Genomic DNA, 16,578 nt, shown 5'->3' on the forward strand with positions numbered 1-16,578 from the left:
CCCGAGCCTGGCTTATTTAAACATGAGTTTGAATTGATCTATTAGAAATTCTTGATTATGATGAATCTCATCTGAGATTCTATAGCAACCCTTTAAGTCACTTCAAGTATACCGGACTTTGTCGGTGGTGAAGCTTGTATGCATCTGGATGGGACGAAGAAATCGGTTTATTCAATAATACCAATCCATTAAATGGGGATCAGACCCTATGTGATGGGGCATCAATGTGGGTGTCACGTTTCTTTTGCGTATATTGTCGTTTTGTTTTTCCCCGACAGTTTTTGGTCCATTTATTGGTGCATGATCTGTTCTCATTATGTTGCCAATTTTTATTTTTATTTTGTATTAAAATGTAATATTATAGATGTTTATATAACTTGTATTGTAACACCCATGTTTTAAAAAATCTACAATCGATATAAGAATAGCTAGAGACTTTTCTCTTTTATATATATATATATATATATATATATATATATATATATATATATAATTTAGCTGTGATTGTAGGTAAATTTATGAGGGTTTGATGTTTTTGTATTTCTTGCTGAAAAAATTTATCTATCACACTCACATAAAAGTGAAGGAGTTTTACTAATTTTTTCTTTCTATTTTCTTAACAATGTGATCTATTTATTTTTATGTGAGTATGATGAAAATATTTTTTTCAATTTATGAATTTTTTCTGCCACATTCACAAAATGTGAATGGGTCTCATTAATCATTATTAAGAGAAGAAAGAGAAAAGATTAATGAAATCTATTTATTTTTATGTGAATGTGATAGAGAGATTTTTTCTGCCATAAAAGCAAAAATATTTTTTTCATTTAAAATTTGTGACATGATTAATAATAATTTTCAATCTTTTTGAGTAAAATAATCATTTAAGGGGACTAAAATTCTTTTATTTTTTGTTGTTGTATGGAACTAAAATATTTAAAGCTCCGCTGAGAGAGAGAGAGGAAGAGATAAATCAATTTTTTTTTTAATTGATGATAAATATTTTGAAAGTGGAGGAAAATTATTAATGTTATCCATTATTTCTCCTCTACTTTTGTGCTGGGTTTGAACCCAGTTGTTTGGGATTAAAACGCAAGCTCCAAATCAATAAGCTACTCGTGAAACCAGCTATTATTCGTTATTTTCTATATTTCATATGATTCTTTTAGTTATTTTTTTATTTTTTTTCTCAAGTATTTTTTTTTTTTGTTTTCTATTTAGATTCATTATCTGATTCAACTAATTTGAAATAAGTTAATATTTTTTATTTCTCTCATCCGAGGTCAAGTGCGTCTTTGTTTTTGTTTTTTGTTTTTTGTTTTTTTCCGTTGGTACACAAAGAAACAACAACAGAACTTGGCAATTGGGCATACCCCACCAACATGCAGTGTCTAGAAAATATACGACGCAGAACATATGTACGTATGCATGGAAATGAACCAGATAACTTGGCAATTGATACACGGAATCATTAGGGGAGAATAGTCTTTTTGGAAGTCATTATCACATTTCATGGCACTTTCCGTAACAATTTTTTCGAAATCATTTTTTTTTTTAATTTCCGATCCTGAAAATAGAAATGGATAAAAAAATTTGTTTGATAAAATTGGATTATTTTTTTATTCCCGGATGAAATATTTAATTTGTGTTAGGAAACAGACAAAAGAATAAAGAAAAATTCTATTTATTTATTCTTAGGCAACAAAATGAGAAACACTTATCTCTCTCAATTACTCTCCACCACTTCCATCATCACCACTGCTACCACCATCTTGACACTAGCACCGCTACAATAATCATCGTACAACCACCACCACCTCCACGTCACCACCACCACCATTATCATCATCACCATCACCAACCACCACCACCACCACTATCGTAGTCACTTCCATCACCACCACCATGCCACCACTACTACCGCTACCACCGCCGCCGCCGCCGCCACCACCACTGCCACCGCCGCCACCATGCCATCTACATCACCATCATCACAGATACTGCTGTCACCACCACCACTACCATCGCCGCCACCACTACCATTATCATGTAACCACCATGCCACCACTACATCACCGCCACCATGTCATCATCATCACCATCGTCGCAGCTATTGCCGTCACCACCACCACCACTACCCTCGACCCTGCCACTATGCCACCATTACCACCACTGCCGCTGTCACCATCACCATTATCACGCCATTGCCACTGCCACTGTCACCGCCACCACCACTACACCATCACCACCATTATCACCACCATCGCTGCGGCCACTACTGTCATCACCACCACCTCTACGTCACCACCACCATCACCATCATAACCACCACCACTACTACCATCACTGTCACCACCATTATCACTACCATCACCGCCACCATCGCCGCAACTACTACCGTCACCCCCACCATGCCATCATTACCACCACCATCGTTGTCACCATTACCGTCGCCGCCGCCGCTACCATGCCATCACCACTATTGTCACCGCCGCCGCCACCATGACATCACCTCCACCACCACCACCGCTATCACCGCCACCACACCATATGAAAAGGAAAGTGATGATTCGAAAATTGTTTATGCTTAATAGGAATGGTTTTTATTCTATTATTTGTTGTGTTATTAAACGCAATTCTCATTCTTGGAATAGAAATAAAACCTGTTATCAAACACATTTTTTTCTCATAAATTATTCCAAGGCATAGAAATAGAAAAGAATTGTTTCTTTTCAGAAACAGTGTCAGGGAACAGAATGATTGCCATGCATACCCTTAACCAGTCAATCATCACAACAACTGCCTTCTCTCGGTAAGTAAATGCATGTTCTAGCTAGATTTTTTTTGTTGGTACAAGTTCTAGCTAGATTTTTACCATTGCTTGTAAGCATATTCTCATAAATTCAAACAAACCAACTTAGGGTGTGCATGACAATCATTCTGTTTCTTGACACTATTTCTGAAAAGAAATAATTCTTTTCTATTTTTGTGCTTTGGAACAGTTTCTAAGAAAAAAATATGTTTGATAACATGTTCTATTTTTATTCTGAAAATGAGAATTGCGTTTGATAACACAACAAATAATATAATAAAAAATAATTCCTATTAAGCATAAATTTTTGGGATCATCACTTTCCTTTCCATACGGCGGCGGCGGTGGTGGTAATGGTGGCGATGGTGGTGGCGACAGTAGTGGTACTGGCGGCAGTAGCTGCGGTGGTGGTTGGTGGCGTGGTGGTGTTGGTCATGGCATGGTGGTGGTGGTGACGGTAGTGGCGACAATAGTGGTGGTGGTTGGTGACTGTGGCGTGGTGGTAGTGGCGATGACGTGGTGATGGCATGGTGGTGGTGGTGGTGATGGTGATAATGGTGGCGATAGTGGTGGTGGTGGTAGTGACGGAAGTGACTGCGACGATAATGGTGGTAATGGTGACGATGATGGTGGTGGTAGTGCTGGCGGTGGTGGTGACGGCAGTGGCTGCAGCGATGATGATGTTGGTGTGGTGGCAGTGGCGATGATGTGGTGATGGCATGATGGTGGTGGTGATGGCAGTGGTGGAAGTGGTGGCGATGGTGTGGTGGCGGCAGCATGGTGGTAGTTGTGGTGGTGATGGTGGCGATGACATCGTCGTGGTGGTGGTGGTGGTTGTGACAACGACATTGGTGGTACAACGGCGACGACGACGATGATGGCAGTGGTCGTGTCGGGATAATGGTGGTGGTGGTGACGATGATAGTGGTGAAGAGTGTTTGAGAGAAATAAGTGTTTTTCATTTTGTGCCTGGAAACAAAAAAGCCAAAAAAAAAGTTATTCTTTTTTTTGTTCCCCAACACAAAAATTAAACCGGTTCATCCGGGAACAAAAAATTAAATCAGTTTTACCATACGAGTTTTCCATCCATTTCTGTTCCCGGGAACATAAATTAAAAAAAAAAAAAAATTTGGGAAGGTTGTTATGCACACCCTTAAATTAATGGTTGATATCTTCCTTGAACACGTATATTTGTATTAATAAATAATAATCATTTCTAGAAAAACTTATTATTAATAATCATTAACTTTTTGTTAGATAAATCAAATGTGTAATGCATTTATTTTATGGGTTCGCTTTTTCTGCAGTTACTGCAGCCCAATACGACGTCATTTTGGGGCAGAAATCATGATATTTTTTAATTTTAATTTATTTCAGGGTTGTTATAGTTTTTATAATTATAATTTTTTAAATTTTCAATCTCAAAATAACGTCGTTTTGAGAATAAATGCAGATAATTTATATGCAGTAACTGAATAAAAATTTTGTCGTTATTTTATACATTTAACTATTTTTTATTTTTATGTGTTTAGTAGAAAATTGTAATCTTCATTTGAGCTATATATAATTATTGATGAAAGATTAAGAAAATAATTTTTTTTATTACAATATCCATGTAACCCATTAACTACGGATTGGATTAAGGTAGGCTGGCTTAAATAACAAGCCTGGAATAATTTTGGTTAGTAAATTATTAACTCAGCCAACTTTGTGCGGGATTGAGGGTTATTTGGGCTAACCCGTTAGTTTGTATTGTTTTATTTATGGGATCTATTAATCTCTTGTTGCATGAGATAATTATTTCCCTTTATTTATTTGTGAGATTAGTGTTTATTTGGGGATTAGTTTTCTTTTTCTATCTCTTCTCTTCATATGGCCTAATATATTTTTATGTGTGTGTAGGAGATAAATTTATGCGTTTATCTCCTACAACATAAGAAGCATTAAACTCTTTATATGTAGATTTTACGGTGAATGCAGATAAGTTATCTACATCACTTCCAAAATAACATCATTTTGAATGAAAAGATTAAAAAAACTATAATAATAAAGACTGTTATAATGTTGGAATAAATTATAATTGCAAAAACACCTTACTTTTTGCCTGAAAATAATATTATTTTGAGTTCAATGTAAATAATTTATGTGCATTCACTGAAAAAAAACTCTTATTTATATAATAAAAGTCTAAATATATTAATTAATATAGTTTATTTGATTAACTTGTGTTAAAAATTCTAAACCTATAAAATTAAAAAATTATAATAATTTTAAGAGTAAACACCCTTTTTAGTCCCTGTCAATATCTACGAAGTCCTTTTTAGTCTCTGACAATAAAAAAGGACTAAATTGGTCCCTGAAATTACAAAAAAATGGTCATGTTAGTCCTTATGTCAACTCCCAAATATGTAGAGTGACCCTTTTCTTGTACTTTCAGGGACCAATTTGATCCTTTTTTATTGTCAGAGACTGAAAAGGACTTCGTAGATATTGTCAGGGACTAAAAAGGGTACTCTAATTTTAAACTTATATGTGGTCCGGAGTCCGGACCTTATAAACCAATCCATATCATAATTTTTTAATTTCTAATTTTTATACTCCACTCTATGGTTTTTTCTGTCAGAGTATAGTTATTATATATACAAAAGTGTATTAACTTCAAAATCAATTACCAATCTGGCTACTCCTCTAGCATTACTGTCAGGATGTTGTCATATAACAAAATTCAAACCGTTCATTTCAAATTTCAATACAAATTAACATTATGAATAATAATTAATATAATAGATAATATAATTATTATTATTTTGAGAAATAACATTAAGTTATTTGAGTTAAATAATAATTAATTCGATAAATATTTCTTATTTATTAGCACAATCTTTTGAAATATTTGTAAATTCAAAAATATTAAATTTATTGTTTTTAATGATAATTTAATAATTGATTTTTTCAAAAAATTCAATATTTAATATGATTATAATTTATAATTACTTAAATGATAAAGTTATTGATGAAATATTATGATTCTTGTGAATCCATACTGTTATGATTCTGATTTTTTTTAATCATTCGGAATTTTGGGAAGAATTATTGCATACGAAAAGACAAATTTTTTTATAAAGTCTTAAGACTTCAAGTGAGCAAATTTTTGGGATGATGGAACATAAATTTCTCCTGATTCCTCACACTTTGAATTTTTTTAAAATAAAATTATTTTATATCTGCCGAATTAAATTCCTTTCAGAAAATAATCTGTTATCCCGTTTTTATAATTCCTTTTTCTCTTGTAACTAAACGATTTTAATAATTCATTATTATAAACAGATAATTAATATTAAAAGTAATATAATTTAATAATTTTTTTTTTTTTATTATATTGCGTACAAAGTCCCCAATCTGTCGTCTTATCAAACTATTTAATTTATAAGTCACCATCCTTCACTTAGGAAGGGGTGCGGCAGCCAAATTTGTGACTTGTTATATTCTAAATTTGTCGATCTCTATTCTCTATCATTGCGTTGCGTACAACTCATGCTCACTGTCATTGACCGCAAAGTCCAAGTGAGTACAGCTCACCTACTCCTCCTTTATATTTTCTTTAAACCAACAACTTAGCTTTACTATCAAATTTCCACTTACTATCGCTCAGCGTGCTTTTCTGTACCATTTTTCACTCCATTAATATCTCAACCCTTAGATTGAATGATGAAAAAAGAAGGAGTGAGCAAAAAAAAATTAACGGTTAAAATTTTAAGAGTCTTGTTCACGAATATGTAAGGATAGAAAACATGGTAAATAAAGGTGTGCATGAAAATTTTTCTGGAATCAATTTTTTTTTTTTAATTTATGTTCTCGAGAACAGAAATGGATAGAAAACTCGTTTAGTAAAATCAGTTTATTTTTTTTTGTGCTGGGGAATAGAAAAAAGAATAAAAAAATTTCTAATTTTTTTGTTCCCGGACACAAAATGAGAAATATTTATTTCTCTCGATTACTCTTTATCACTATCGTCATCATCACTATTCACTACCATTATCTCGACACAACCACCACCACCATCCGCCGTCGTTGTACCACCAATGTCGCCGTCACCACGACGACTACGACGACACCACCCTATACTATCACAACCACCACCACCATTATCTCGACACAACCACCACCACCATCCGCCGTCGTTGTACCACCAATGTCGTCGTCACCACGACGACGGCGACACCACCCTACTATCACAACCACCACCACCACAATATCATCGCCACCACTTCCACCCATCATGACCACCACCATTGCCGCCACCGCCACTTCCATCGTCGTCATCACCACGCCATTGCCACCACTTCCACCACCGTCACTAACTACCATTGTTATCACCGCAACCACTACCATTACCATCACCACCACGCCACCACCACCATTATTGCCTCAGCCACCACCATCACCACCACCTCTACCATCACCGTCACCGTCACCACCACAACCACCGCCATTGCCACCACCACTTCCGCCATCGTCACTAACCACCATTATATCGCCGCAGCCACTGCTATTACCACCACCGTCGCAGTCATTGCCATCACCACCACCACCACCACCATGCCACCACCATCGCTGCAACTACTGTCGTCACTACCACCACCATGTCATCACCAACACCACCATGCCACCACCCACCATCACCACCATCGTCATCGCCACCATTACCATCACCACTATGCCGACACCATTACCACCACCATCATCGCAGCCACTACTATCACTACCACTACTACCACCACCGTTGCCGTTATTACCACCATCGCCACCATTACCATCACTGTCGCCGCTGTCACCACCGACACCACCACACCATATGGAAAGGAAAGTGATAATCCGAAAAAATTATGCTTAATAGAAATTATTTTTTATTATATTATTTGTTGTGTTATCAAACGCAATTCTCATTCTCAGACTAAAAATATAACATGTTATCAAACACATTTTTTTTAGAAATTGTTCCAAGGCACAAAAATAGAAAAGAATTGTTTCTTTTCAGAAACAGTGTCAGGTAACAGAATGATTGTCATGGACACCCTAAAGCATCAAGAAACAGTTTCCTCAAAATGAATGAATTAACTGATAAAATAAAATAAAATAAAGAGTTGTATTTGTTTAAGAAAAAATTTAAAAAAAATTAATAGCTTTATTATTTACTATACATATATGTGTTAATGATTAATATTTTTATCAATAATTGTACGTACTCTATATGTTAATAATATAAAAAATATTTAATACTTTCTTAGTTTAATAATTAAGAAAATATTAACTCTTCGTCATATTTTTCGTCGCACTCTTTTGTACTTGGCAGACACCTCCAAAGGCACGAGAAGATTTTTTGTGGGACGGAATCATGGTGGTCCCTCCCAAAAATAGAAAAAAAGGAAGGACGGAAGAGGAAAAAATCAAAAAGAAAAAGATTGAAATATAAGAAAAATTTTCATTTATAGAAAAAAAACCACTAAATAAATGGTGGACCCGGAGCATATTAAATTTTTTACAAAGGCACCGGCCTAGCGAGCGCATTTACAATATCACGGTAGTATTGAACTGTATTTTTGGGAGTAGATTTGAATACTCACATGTAAATGAGTTATCCGAGAAAAAAAAATATAATTTTTAAATAAATAGTTATAATTAAATAATATGATTATACGATCATTTTTCACATTAGAGAATCCAAATTTACATAAAATATATAGTGTAAATCTATGATGCACGGATACGGACACGAAACACGGGACACGACACGATACGCCGACACGTTAATTCTAAAAAAATGTCATATTTGGACACGTTTTGATATTAAATAAAATTTTTAATATATATAATATAATTTATATTTAATACATATAAGAGTTCATAATAAGTCATATAATCAATCAAATATTTAAATTTTATAACATAAATATAAATATAAATAATTTTTCGTACTTTTTTAATTTTTCATGTCAAATTTCATAACAGAAAAAAATTAATTTATAAATTATTTCTTTTATATTTAGTTAACAAAATAAAATTAAGATTTAATAAAAAAATGTGTCCGAATGTGTCCTACATTGACCGCGTGTCGAAAAAAATTAACCGTGTGTCAAAAAAAACATGTCGAAAAGTTGAACACGTGTCCCCGAACATATTTTTGGACGAGCGTGTTGTGCTTTAATGTGTAAATTATTAAAAATATTTTTTTCTTCTCACTGTCTCACTCTGGTACAAAAAGCAGCGGCATCTTCCCATTTACTAGTTTCACCTACCAGTATGGTGCTGTAGATTTTCACCGGCCTAGCATTCTCTGGCATGCACCTTTTCTTATGTGTAATTCTTTCCTTGAAGTGATTGATGCTTTGAACCTCATAAGCCTCAGTGCCTCACTCACCACACCAGTTTCTTCCCTATCAGCTGCAAGTGGCAGGTTAGCACTATAATAATAAATAAATAAATAAATGAAAAACTTCATTTTGTCGTCCTCCGTCTCATGTCCTTAGTTGTTATGTTATACTTGTAGTTGTTGGCATTTTCAAGTTTCAACGCATCTGACTCACCCATATCAGCAATGGAAAAGGACTTACTACCAACTACAACTTTTGCCTCTTAATATGCAATGGTCACACCTGAGTGACGTTATTACTCTTCTCACTTCTCTTCAATAGTTCTTTCATTCCAAAATGGGTACTGAAGAAGTTTCCAATCAAACTATTATGGTTTGTGCTTCACTCACAAGCCAATCTGTTGAGCAGATTGTGAGTGACATGTATCAGGCAAAGGCACAAGGTGCTGATATAGTGGAGGTTAGGCTCGACCTTATCACCAACTTCAAGCCTAGCCGTGACCTTCAAATCATCCTCACAAATAAGCTCCTCCCTGTGCTTATTGTTTATCGGTGATACATCTCATGCCCTGTTGTTTCTTTAGCTATTAAATCTTACTCTTCCTAATTTGGCAAAAATGTATACGTATTATATATGTATGTGACACAAGGCTTTACAAGTTGTGATTTGTGAGAGTCGTATTAAAGGGTCAATTATCTTTATTCTTTGCATTTTTTTAAAAGGCCAAAATGGGAAGGTGGTTTATATGACGGCGACGAGAACATGCGGTTGGAAGCATTACAGCTAGCTCTGGAATTGGGGGCTGATTTCATAGATGTTGAGATGAAGGTATATTCTTTTAGCACTTGACATTTTTTAGTTTCTTGGAGAAAGTGCCGCTTTGTTCATTGCTTACTTTTTCCCCTCCACTTTCATAGTTTAAACTAATTGGCAAATGTTATATTTACAAATTTTTTTGTTTACAAACTCTTACAAACTACATTAAGTATGACCGGTCATACTTCAAAAAAAATGATAAACGGATCCTTCCCCCATGGTATATCAGTTTTCTATGGCACTAGTAATGTGATGGATTGCTTCTACTCTACAAATGTTTATCATTTGTTAGCTAATAAAATAAAGAAAATGTGTCAACATGATAGGTCCTATTTGAGATTGAGAACCAACAAAAGATGCTTTTTTAGATTGACCCTGGCATGCAGAGAGTGGTATTTCACAGGGTTGTCAACATTTAACACTTAAACTGTGTATATAATATTTTTTATTATTATGTAAATCTCCTTTAGTTACATTCTATGGTTGGTTGTTCAGGCTGCTTCTCGTTTTAAGACCATGGTGGGACATAAGAGAAATCATAATAGTCCTGTCAAAATAATTGTTTCCTGCTGTGTGGATGGCATCACTCCTCCGAAAGAAGAACTCCTTCAACTTATTGTCAAAATAATAGCTACTGGAGCATGTATCATCAAACTTGTCACACATGCAGCTGATATAACAGAAATTACAAGAATATTTAGCTTGCTTCCTTATTGTCAGGCATGAGTTTTTTTTTTTTTTTTTTCAACTTATTTATTGGTTCAAAGGAGGTCTGAGGACCTGGTGAAGGAAGAAAAAAGGGTTGGCAAAGTTTGGACATTCAGTAGGGAAATGATTTTGAAGGGAGAAGCATAGTTTCTAATATAAAAATTTGGAAATGTGACAAACACTAATGGAACACCTGCTTTGGTCACAATTTGCAGGCACCACTAATTGCTTATTCTGTTGGAGAAAGGGGATTGATAAGCCAGCTTCTATGTCCAAAATTTGGTGGGTTTTTCGTGTATGGATCTTTGGCTGGAAATCAAATCCCGGGTCTGCCTTCTCTGGACAGTCTCCGAGAAGCCTATAAATTGGAGCATGTAAATGCGGATACTAAAGTTTTTGGGCTCATCTCAAAACCAGTTAGCCACAGCAAGGGCCCTATATTGCATAATCCATCCTTCAGACATGTAAACTATAATGGAATCTATGTCCCTATGTTTGTTGATAATCTTAAAGAGTTCTTTAACACCTATGCAAGCCCTGATTTTGCTGGTTTTAGGTATGTCACGCATTAGCAATTAATCTACTTGAAAGTTGTGAGTCATATTTTGTTGAGATATATAGTCTCACGTTGATTGTGTGGGCAACTAATGTGGCTTTTATAAGGCGTTGGGCACTCTCATCTTTTGAGCTAGCTTTTGGGGTGGTGTATCCCAAGGTTCTTTACATGATATCAGAGCTTGAGTGACTACAAAGTCACAAGTTCGATCTTCACCGTCCCCCACTTTAAAGTGGAATTAAAATTAAAGCACAAAGGGTCCGTGCAATATCCACACTTCTAGCCTAAAGGGCTCTCGTGTGAGGGGACACTATCACCCTTTGAGCTAGCTTTTGTTCGTCCTGCTCCTATTTTGTTTTTGTGGTTTGGATGAATCTCTTCTGAGACAATAACTTAAGCAGATACATTTCCTCCCCCCATGTCATTTTAATTTTTTTGTTATCACATCAACCATTTAACTGTTCGTATTTCTTTCTTCTTTGGAAATTTCTCATCTACTTCTTTCTTTTGTACTGTAGTGTTGGGATTCCATATAAGGAAGAAGTTATAAGGTTTTGCGATGAAGTCCATCCACTCGCCCAGGTTGGCTTATTCTTCCATGTAACATTTAAGATAATGTAAAAATTCAGCCATATTCCATAGTTGTTATTTATTACCAGCATTATTGCTCGGTCTGTACTTTCATAATAGTTCTTCTCAGTATCCGTAACTTTTCAGTAACAAAAGAGCAGTTTTATCACTGCTCGCCCACCTCTCCTCTCCTCTCCTCTCCTTTAAGATATAAATTTAAGAAAACTTAAGCTTAAATCACTTTTGGCTGACGTGCTGAACTTTAATTATTTTCTACACTGTTTATGGATCTTTTTCTTGCTTCTTGTCTTGGTAACCCTTCCTGTTTGTTATGGCTTATTAAAGTCAACAGAAAATTTTCTTAGATGGAATTAATGAATTATTCCTAATTTGATAACATGATTATGTAAACATATGTTTTGGTGGTGATATAAATATGACTAGAAGATGTTTTTCCGTAAGCTATCTAGCTAAGTGTGTCTTCTTAATAAGTTTGTATTTTTGTATATTTTTTCTCTAAGAATTGAACATAATATCTTTCTTTGACCATCTGCAACTGAAGTTATTTTGAAGGAACATTAATCTGTCCAAAATGATTTTAAGGGGAATCAGTGCAGTATGGCATGTTGTTGCTTGATGACAATCTATTAAAATGGATTTAATACATGGTTGTTCTTCCATGTCATTCTACACCAGTCTATAGGAGCTGTCAATACTATTATAAGGAGACCTAGAGATGGGAAGCTTGTTGGTTATAATACAGATTGTGAGGCTTCAATTACTGCAATTGAGGATGCACTCATAGGTAATATTCCTCCAATACTATTTTTATTAAAATTTCCTTGAACTTATCAAATGTATTTGTGAAAAACAAACTATCCTAAAAGCTTTAGCTTCTTTTAGGTGAATATGCCTAAAGGTGAAAGGTCAAAATCCTTATCACTTGGCCAAAATATCAAGGACAAACTTTCTTTAAAACTTGAATTGTTAGATGCAGACCCAAGATTGCTTTCCATCTTTAACAGTAGTTATTGAGCATGTTTCACTTTTACTTGTTACGGAAGGACACTGACTTATTCTCTTTCTTGTGATTTCAATGAAAATATTCTTTGATCAAGGCCTTCTTTTTTAGCAAGCTCAAATTACAATTGAAATGAATTTAACTAATACTGATTCCCATGAACCAATTATCAGAGCATGGTTGCAATGATGGTGGAGCATCTTTGGGTTCACCCCTTGCTGGGCGATTGTTTGTACTTGTTGGTGCCGGTGGTGCTGGGAAAGCACTGGCATTTGGAGCTAAAAGCAGAGGAGCTCGTGTAGTCATTTTTGACATTGATTTTGGTATAAAATATAGGCATATCATGTTAATTTTAATTTCACTTTAGTTCATTTTCATGTTGGAGTCACAATGTCACATCATGCAATTTTCTTCCCCTAAAAGCACCCTTAATTCGATCTGCATGATATTGATAAATGAAGTTTGTATACCTTGATGCAGCATGTTATGGTTATATACATGAATTTTATTGTTACACAAACTGCTATAGACATATAGGCTTTATTAAGTATATATGTCACCTTACTCTCTTATTTTTGTACAAAAAGAGAGAGCAAAATCTCTTGCTAGTGCTGTGTTCGGTGAAGCTCATCCTTACAAAGACTTGGTCAAGTTTCAGCCAGAGAAAGGGGCAATTCTTGCAAATGCAACACCTATAGGGATGCATCCCAATACAGATAGAATTTCAGTGGCAGAGGTTCTACACTCTTTATTTAAATAAAAAGAGAATGCTTGACGTGAGTTTAATTGTTATTGCTGTTCTCTTCTTAAAGGCCACTTTGGGAGATTACCGGTTAGTGTTTGACGCTGTGTATACACCTCGAAGAACCAGATTATTGAAAGAAGCAAATGCTGCGGGTGCAATAACCGTAAGTGGGGTAGAAATGTTCTTAAGGCAGGCTACTGCTCAGTTCAATTTATTCACAGGTCTACAAGGTACCATCTTATTGATTTTCTCCTTTCATGTTAAGAGTTAATTTGTTACATTAAAAGAGGATATGGCATTTTTAATTCAACTAATTTTGCAAACATGTACTTATTGTTTAATGTACTTATGCTCACTTAATATGTTTAATTAAAAACATGAGCAAATACAACTTGTTTTTCTTGGTCAATTCAGAAATAAATTTCTTTCAGTATATTGGTTGCCCTGTAGCAACGCAACCAAGGTACCTTAAATAGTTTTCATTCATGGTGGTTTTCTCTTTGTGCAGCACCTGAAGAATTTATGCGGGAAATTGTTTTATCCAAATTTTGATGGTGACGCTTACATATAATTGATCATGCCACTTGATGGAGGCTGCAACTATCAAGAATTTCATATACATCACATCTCTCGTAATATATATATATATATATATATATATATATATATATATATATATATATATATATATATATATATATATACATATATATATATTAAGAACCTTATTCTTAGTTGCGACTGCAACTATAATGCAATAAAAAAAAAAAAGTGGAAATAATAGGCAACATTTATAAGGGATGCCTCTGAAAGGCATTGTTTAATTTATTTTGTGGTCTTAGGAATGGGATGTTGTCAACTTGGGTCTCGTAGTTGCTTAGTTTCTCTGGGCCTTCGCTCTGATCTTACGTGGTTTGAAATATTTTTGTGAAACCGAGTATAGAACGTCAGACCCCAAGAAGCACTTCTTCGTAAATCAGATAGTGAGCATTCATAGGGTGCTGGCTGCGGGCCCATTTGGAAATTATGTGCTTTTCGAAAGTTTTTTGTGTTTGATTTTATTAACCCCCAAAAAAGTTTATTGTTTTGTTCAGACCTAAAAAAATTTTTGTTCAAAGTTCAACAATATTAAAGAAGAAGAAAAATAAAACGAAGTCTATTGTTAAGACCAAACCGAAAAGGTAAAAAGTGGCGAAAATAATATAATCAGTAATAAATGAATGCTAAAAAATAATTGTCTATAATTTTTGTGACTAATGCTTTTCAAAAAGTGCATTAAAAATATGGGGATGTTATAGTTATTCCTTCTTTTTCTTATTATCTCTTAGTACTAAATATTAACCGTTGATTTCCTTCAATCTAACGATTGTAATTTATTAGGTCATGCTTATTAATTTCCAATAAATTATAACCGTTAGATTGACAGAAACTAACGATTAAGATTTGATAATAAGAGGTAGTAAAAAAAGAGATAATAAGTATAATCTCTCCCTAAAAGCATTAATTATTAAGATCATAAATTTTTTAAAAAAAGTGTTTGGCAAAGATTTTGATTATTTTTGTTGAGAAAACGCATTAGAGTGATTTGTAACTAATGAATATGACTAAAAATGGAGTTATCAACTTCCCAAATTCTTGAAATATTGATTTGTTTTTATTAAGAGTTACTATTTGGTATATACTTACAACTTAAAAGGCTTATATCAAACTGAAAGAGTTACATTATTTATCAGGCATAAACATTCTTGAATTTTGAAAAAGTGTTCACGCAATACCATTAAAATTAAGGAAAAAATATTTGTTCTTTTAAAGGATGGTCATTTTAGTTAAACTAGTATTTTTTATTTAAAATTTAAATTAAAAAAATAACTCATTTTCTCCTCCCATGATTCTCATTTTGTATTTCTTTCTTTCACTTAAAAGAATACAATTCTATATCCTTTAAAAGGACAAATACCAAACCCTAAAATTAATTTTTTTTTTTTGAGAAATAGAATTTAAAAACACTTAATAGTGTCAGTTCATCACCACTAAATATTGTCGTTCAACAGTAATAATTTTGTTTTATCTATACAGATTAAAAACATGTTTTTAATTCAAATAATCACCTCTAGATTGTATAAACTTCCCTAATTATGTGAGTCTTATCAATGTTAATAATTATATCAAAAGAAAAAAATAGCACTTCTTTAAAAAGAAAGCAATTTTTTATTTTTATTTTTTTACTAACACAAAGGGCAGCATGGAAGGTGGAACCACAAAAAAATCTAGACGTTCTAATGAAGCCTTGGAATCGAAGAACTTTCACCATTGAGTCCATATGTTGTATGGGCTTAATTCCCTTATTTAATGGCGATTATGTTTCTTGGAAGATGAATTCTCGTCCTCTAAAGCTGAAAAGAAATTCTCCGTGAAAATCGAATATTTGCATGTAAAAAGTGTTTGACATATATTTTTAGGTCGATAAGTCTAAGACATTTTCCGTTTTATGAAAAGTCTGAGAGCATCGTTGGTATTGCATTAAAAACCCTCCCAAAAGTTCGGTAGCTTTTGAAAACTCACTTTAATGAATTAATATCAGAGTACACACTGCATTAAATAAAAGTAGTTACTGTATTATTCACAAACTCCATAGTATTTGGAATAAGAGAAATTTTTTATTATTGAAAAAATCTTGGAATATGATGAATTTTTTTTTTGTCCGAATAAATTATAAAAAGATGTTTGGGATGTAAATTTTTTTTTTTGAAAAAGTTGGATTATTTTTATTAATATTATATTTAGTTGATAGTAAAATATTGATGAAAATGTACAGTAACATTATGAAATTAACTATTATGTTAAAATATTGAAACTATGCTATGGTGTTTAAGGCCACACAATTTTTTAGGGTATCTATCGTGTTTCATACAAGTTGTACCGAAAAATAGACTTTTCAGGACATTTTTGTCTACAAATTATAAAAAGTGTTTCTCTGTT

At 33.8% G+C, this 16,578-nt stretch overlaps 2 protein-coding genes across 2 annotated transcripts; one reads left to right on the top strand and one right to left on the bottom strand.

Moving 5' to 3' along the window:
- Positions 1-6,806: 6,806 nt before the first annotated feature.
- On the bottom strand, positions 6,807-9,400 carry LOC133293889 (uncharacterized). Its single transcript, XM_061492512.1, has 6 exons — positions 9,354-9,400; positions 9,205-9,273; positions 7,520-7,640; positions 7,300-7,432; positions 6,982-7,173; positions 6,807-6,931 (listed from the first exon to the last, which is right to left on the bottom strand). Exons 1-6 carry the CDS (start codon positions 9,398-9,400, stop codon positions 6,807-6,809), a joined length of 687 nt encoding a protein of 228 aa, XP_061348496.1.
- A 119-nt stretch (positions 9,401-9,519) lies between these two features.
- On the top strand, positions 9,520-14,235 carry LOC133293890 (bifunctional 3-dehydroquinate dehydratase/shikimate dehydrogenase, chloroplastic-like). The gene is made up of 10 exons (XM_061492513.1): positions 9,520-9,734; positions 9,906-10,011; positions 10,495-10,719; positions 10,923-11,263; positions 11,782-11,845; positions 12,530-12,638; positions 13,028-13,177; positions 13,442-13,590; positions 13,667-13,829; positions 14,108-14,235. The coding sequence occupies exons 1-10, from the start codon at positions 9,520-9,522 to the stop codon at positions 14,149-14,151; spliced, it is 1,566 nt and encodes a 521-aa protein (XP_061348497.1). The 3' UTR covers positions 14,152-14,235.
- Positions 14,236-16,578: the final 2,343 nt, after the last annotated feature.

This window comes from Gastrolobium bilobum, unplaced genomic scaffold (genome assembly GCF_033153095.1).
Source record: "Gastrolobium bilobum isolate Gb01-03AN ecotype WA unplaced genomic scaffold, APGP_CSIRO_Gbil_v1 utg4431, whole genome shotgun sequence".
NCBI lineage: Eukaryota > Viridiplantae > Streptophyta > Magnoliopsida > Fabales > Fabaceae > Gastrolobium > Gastrolobium bilobum.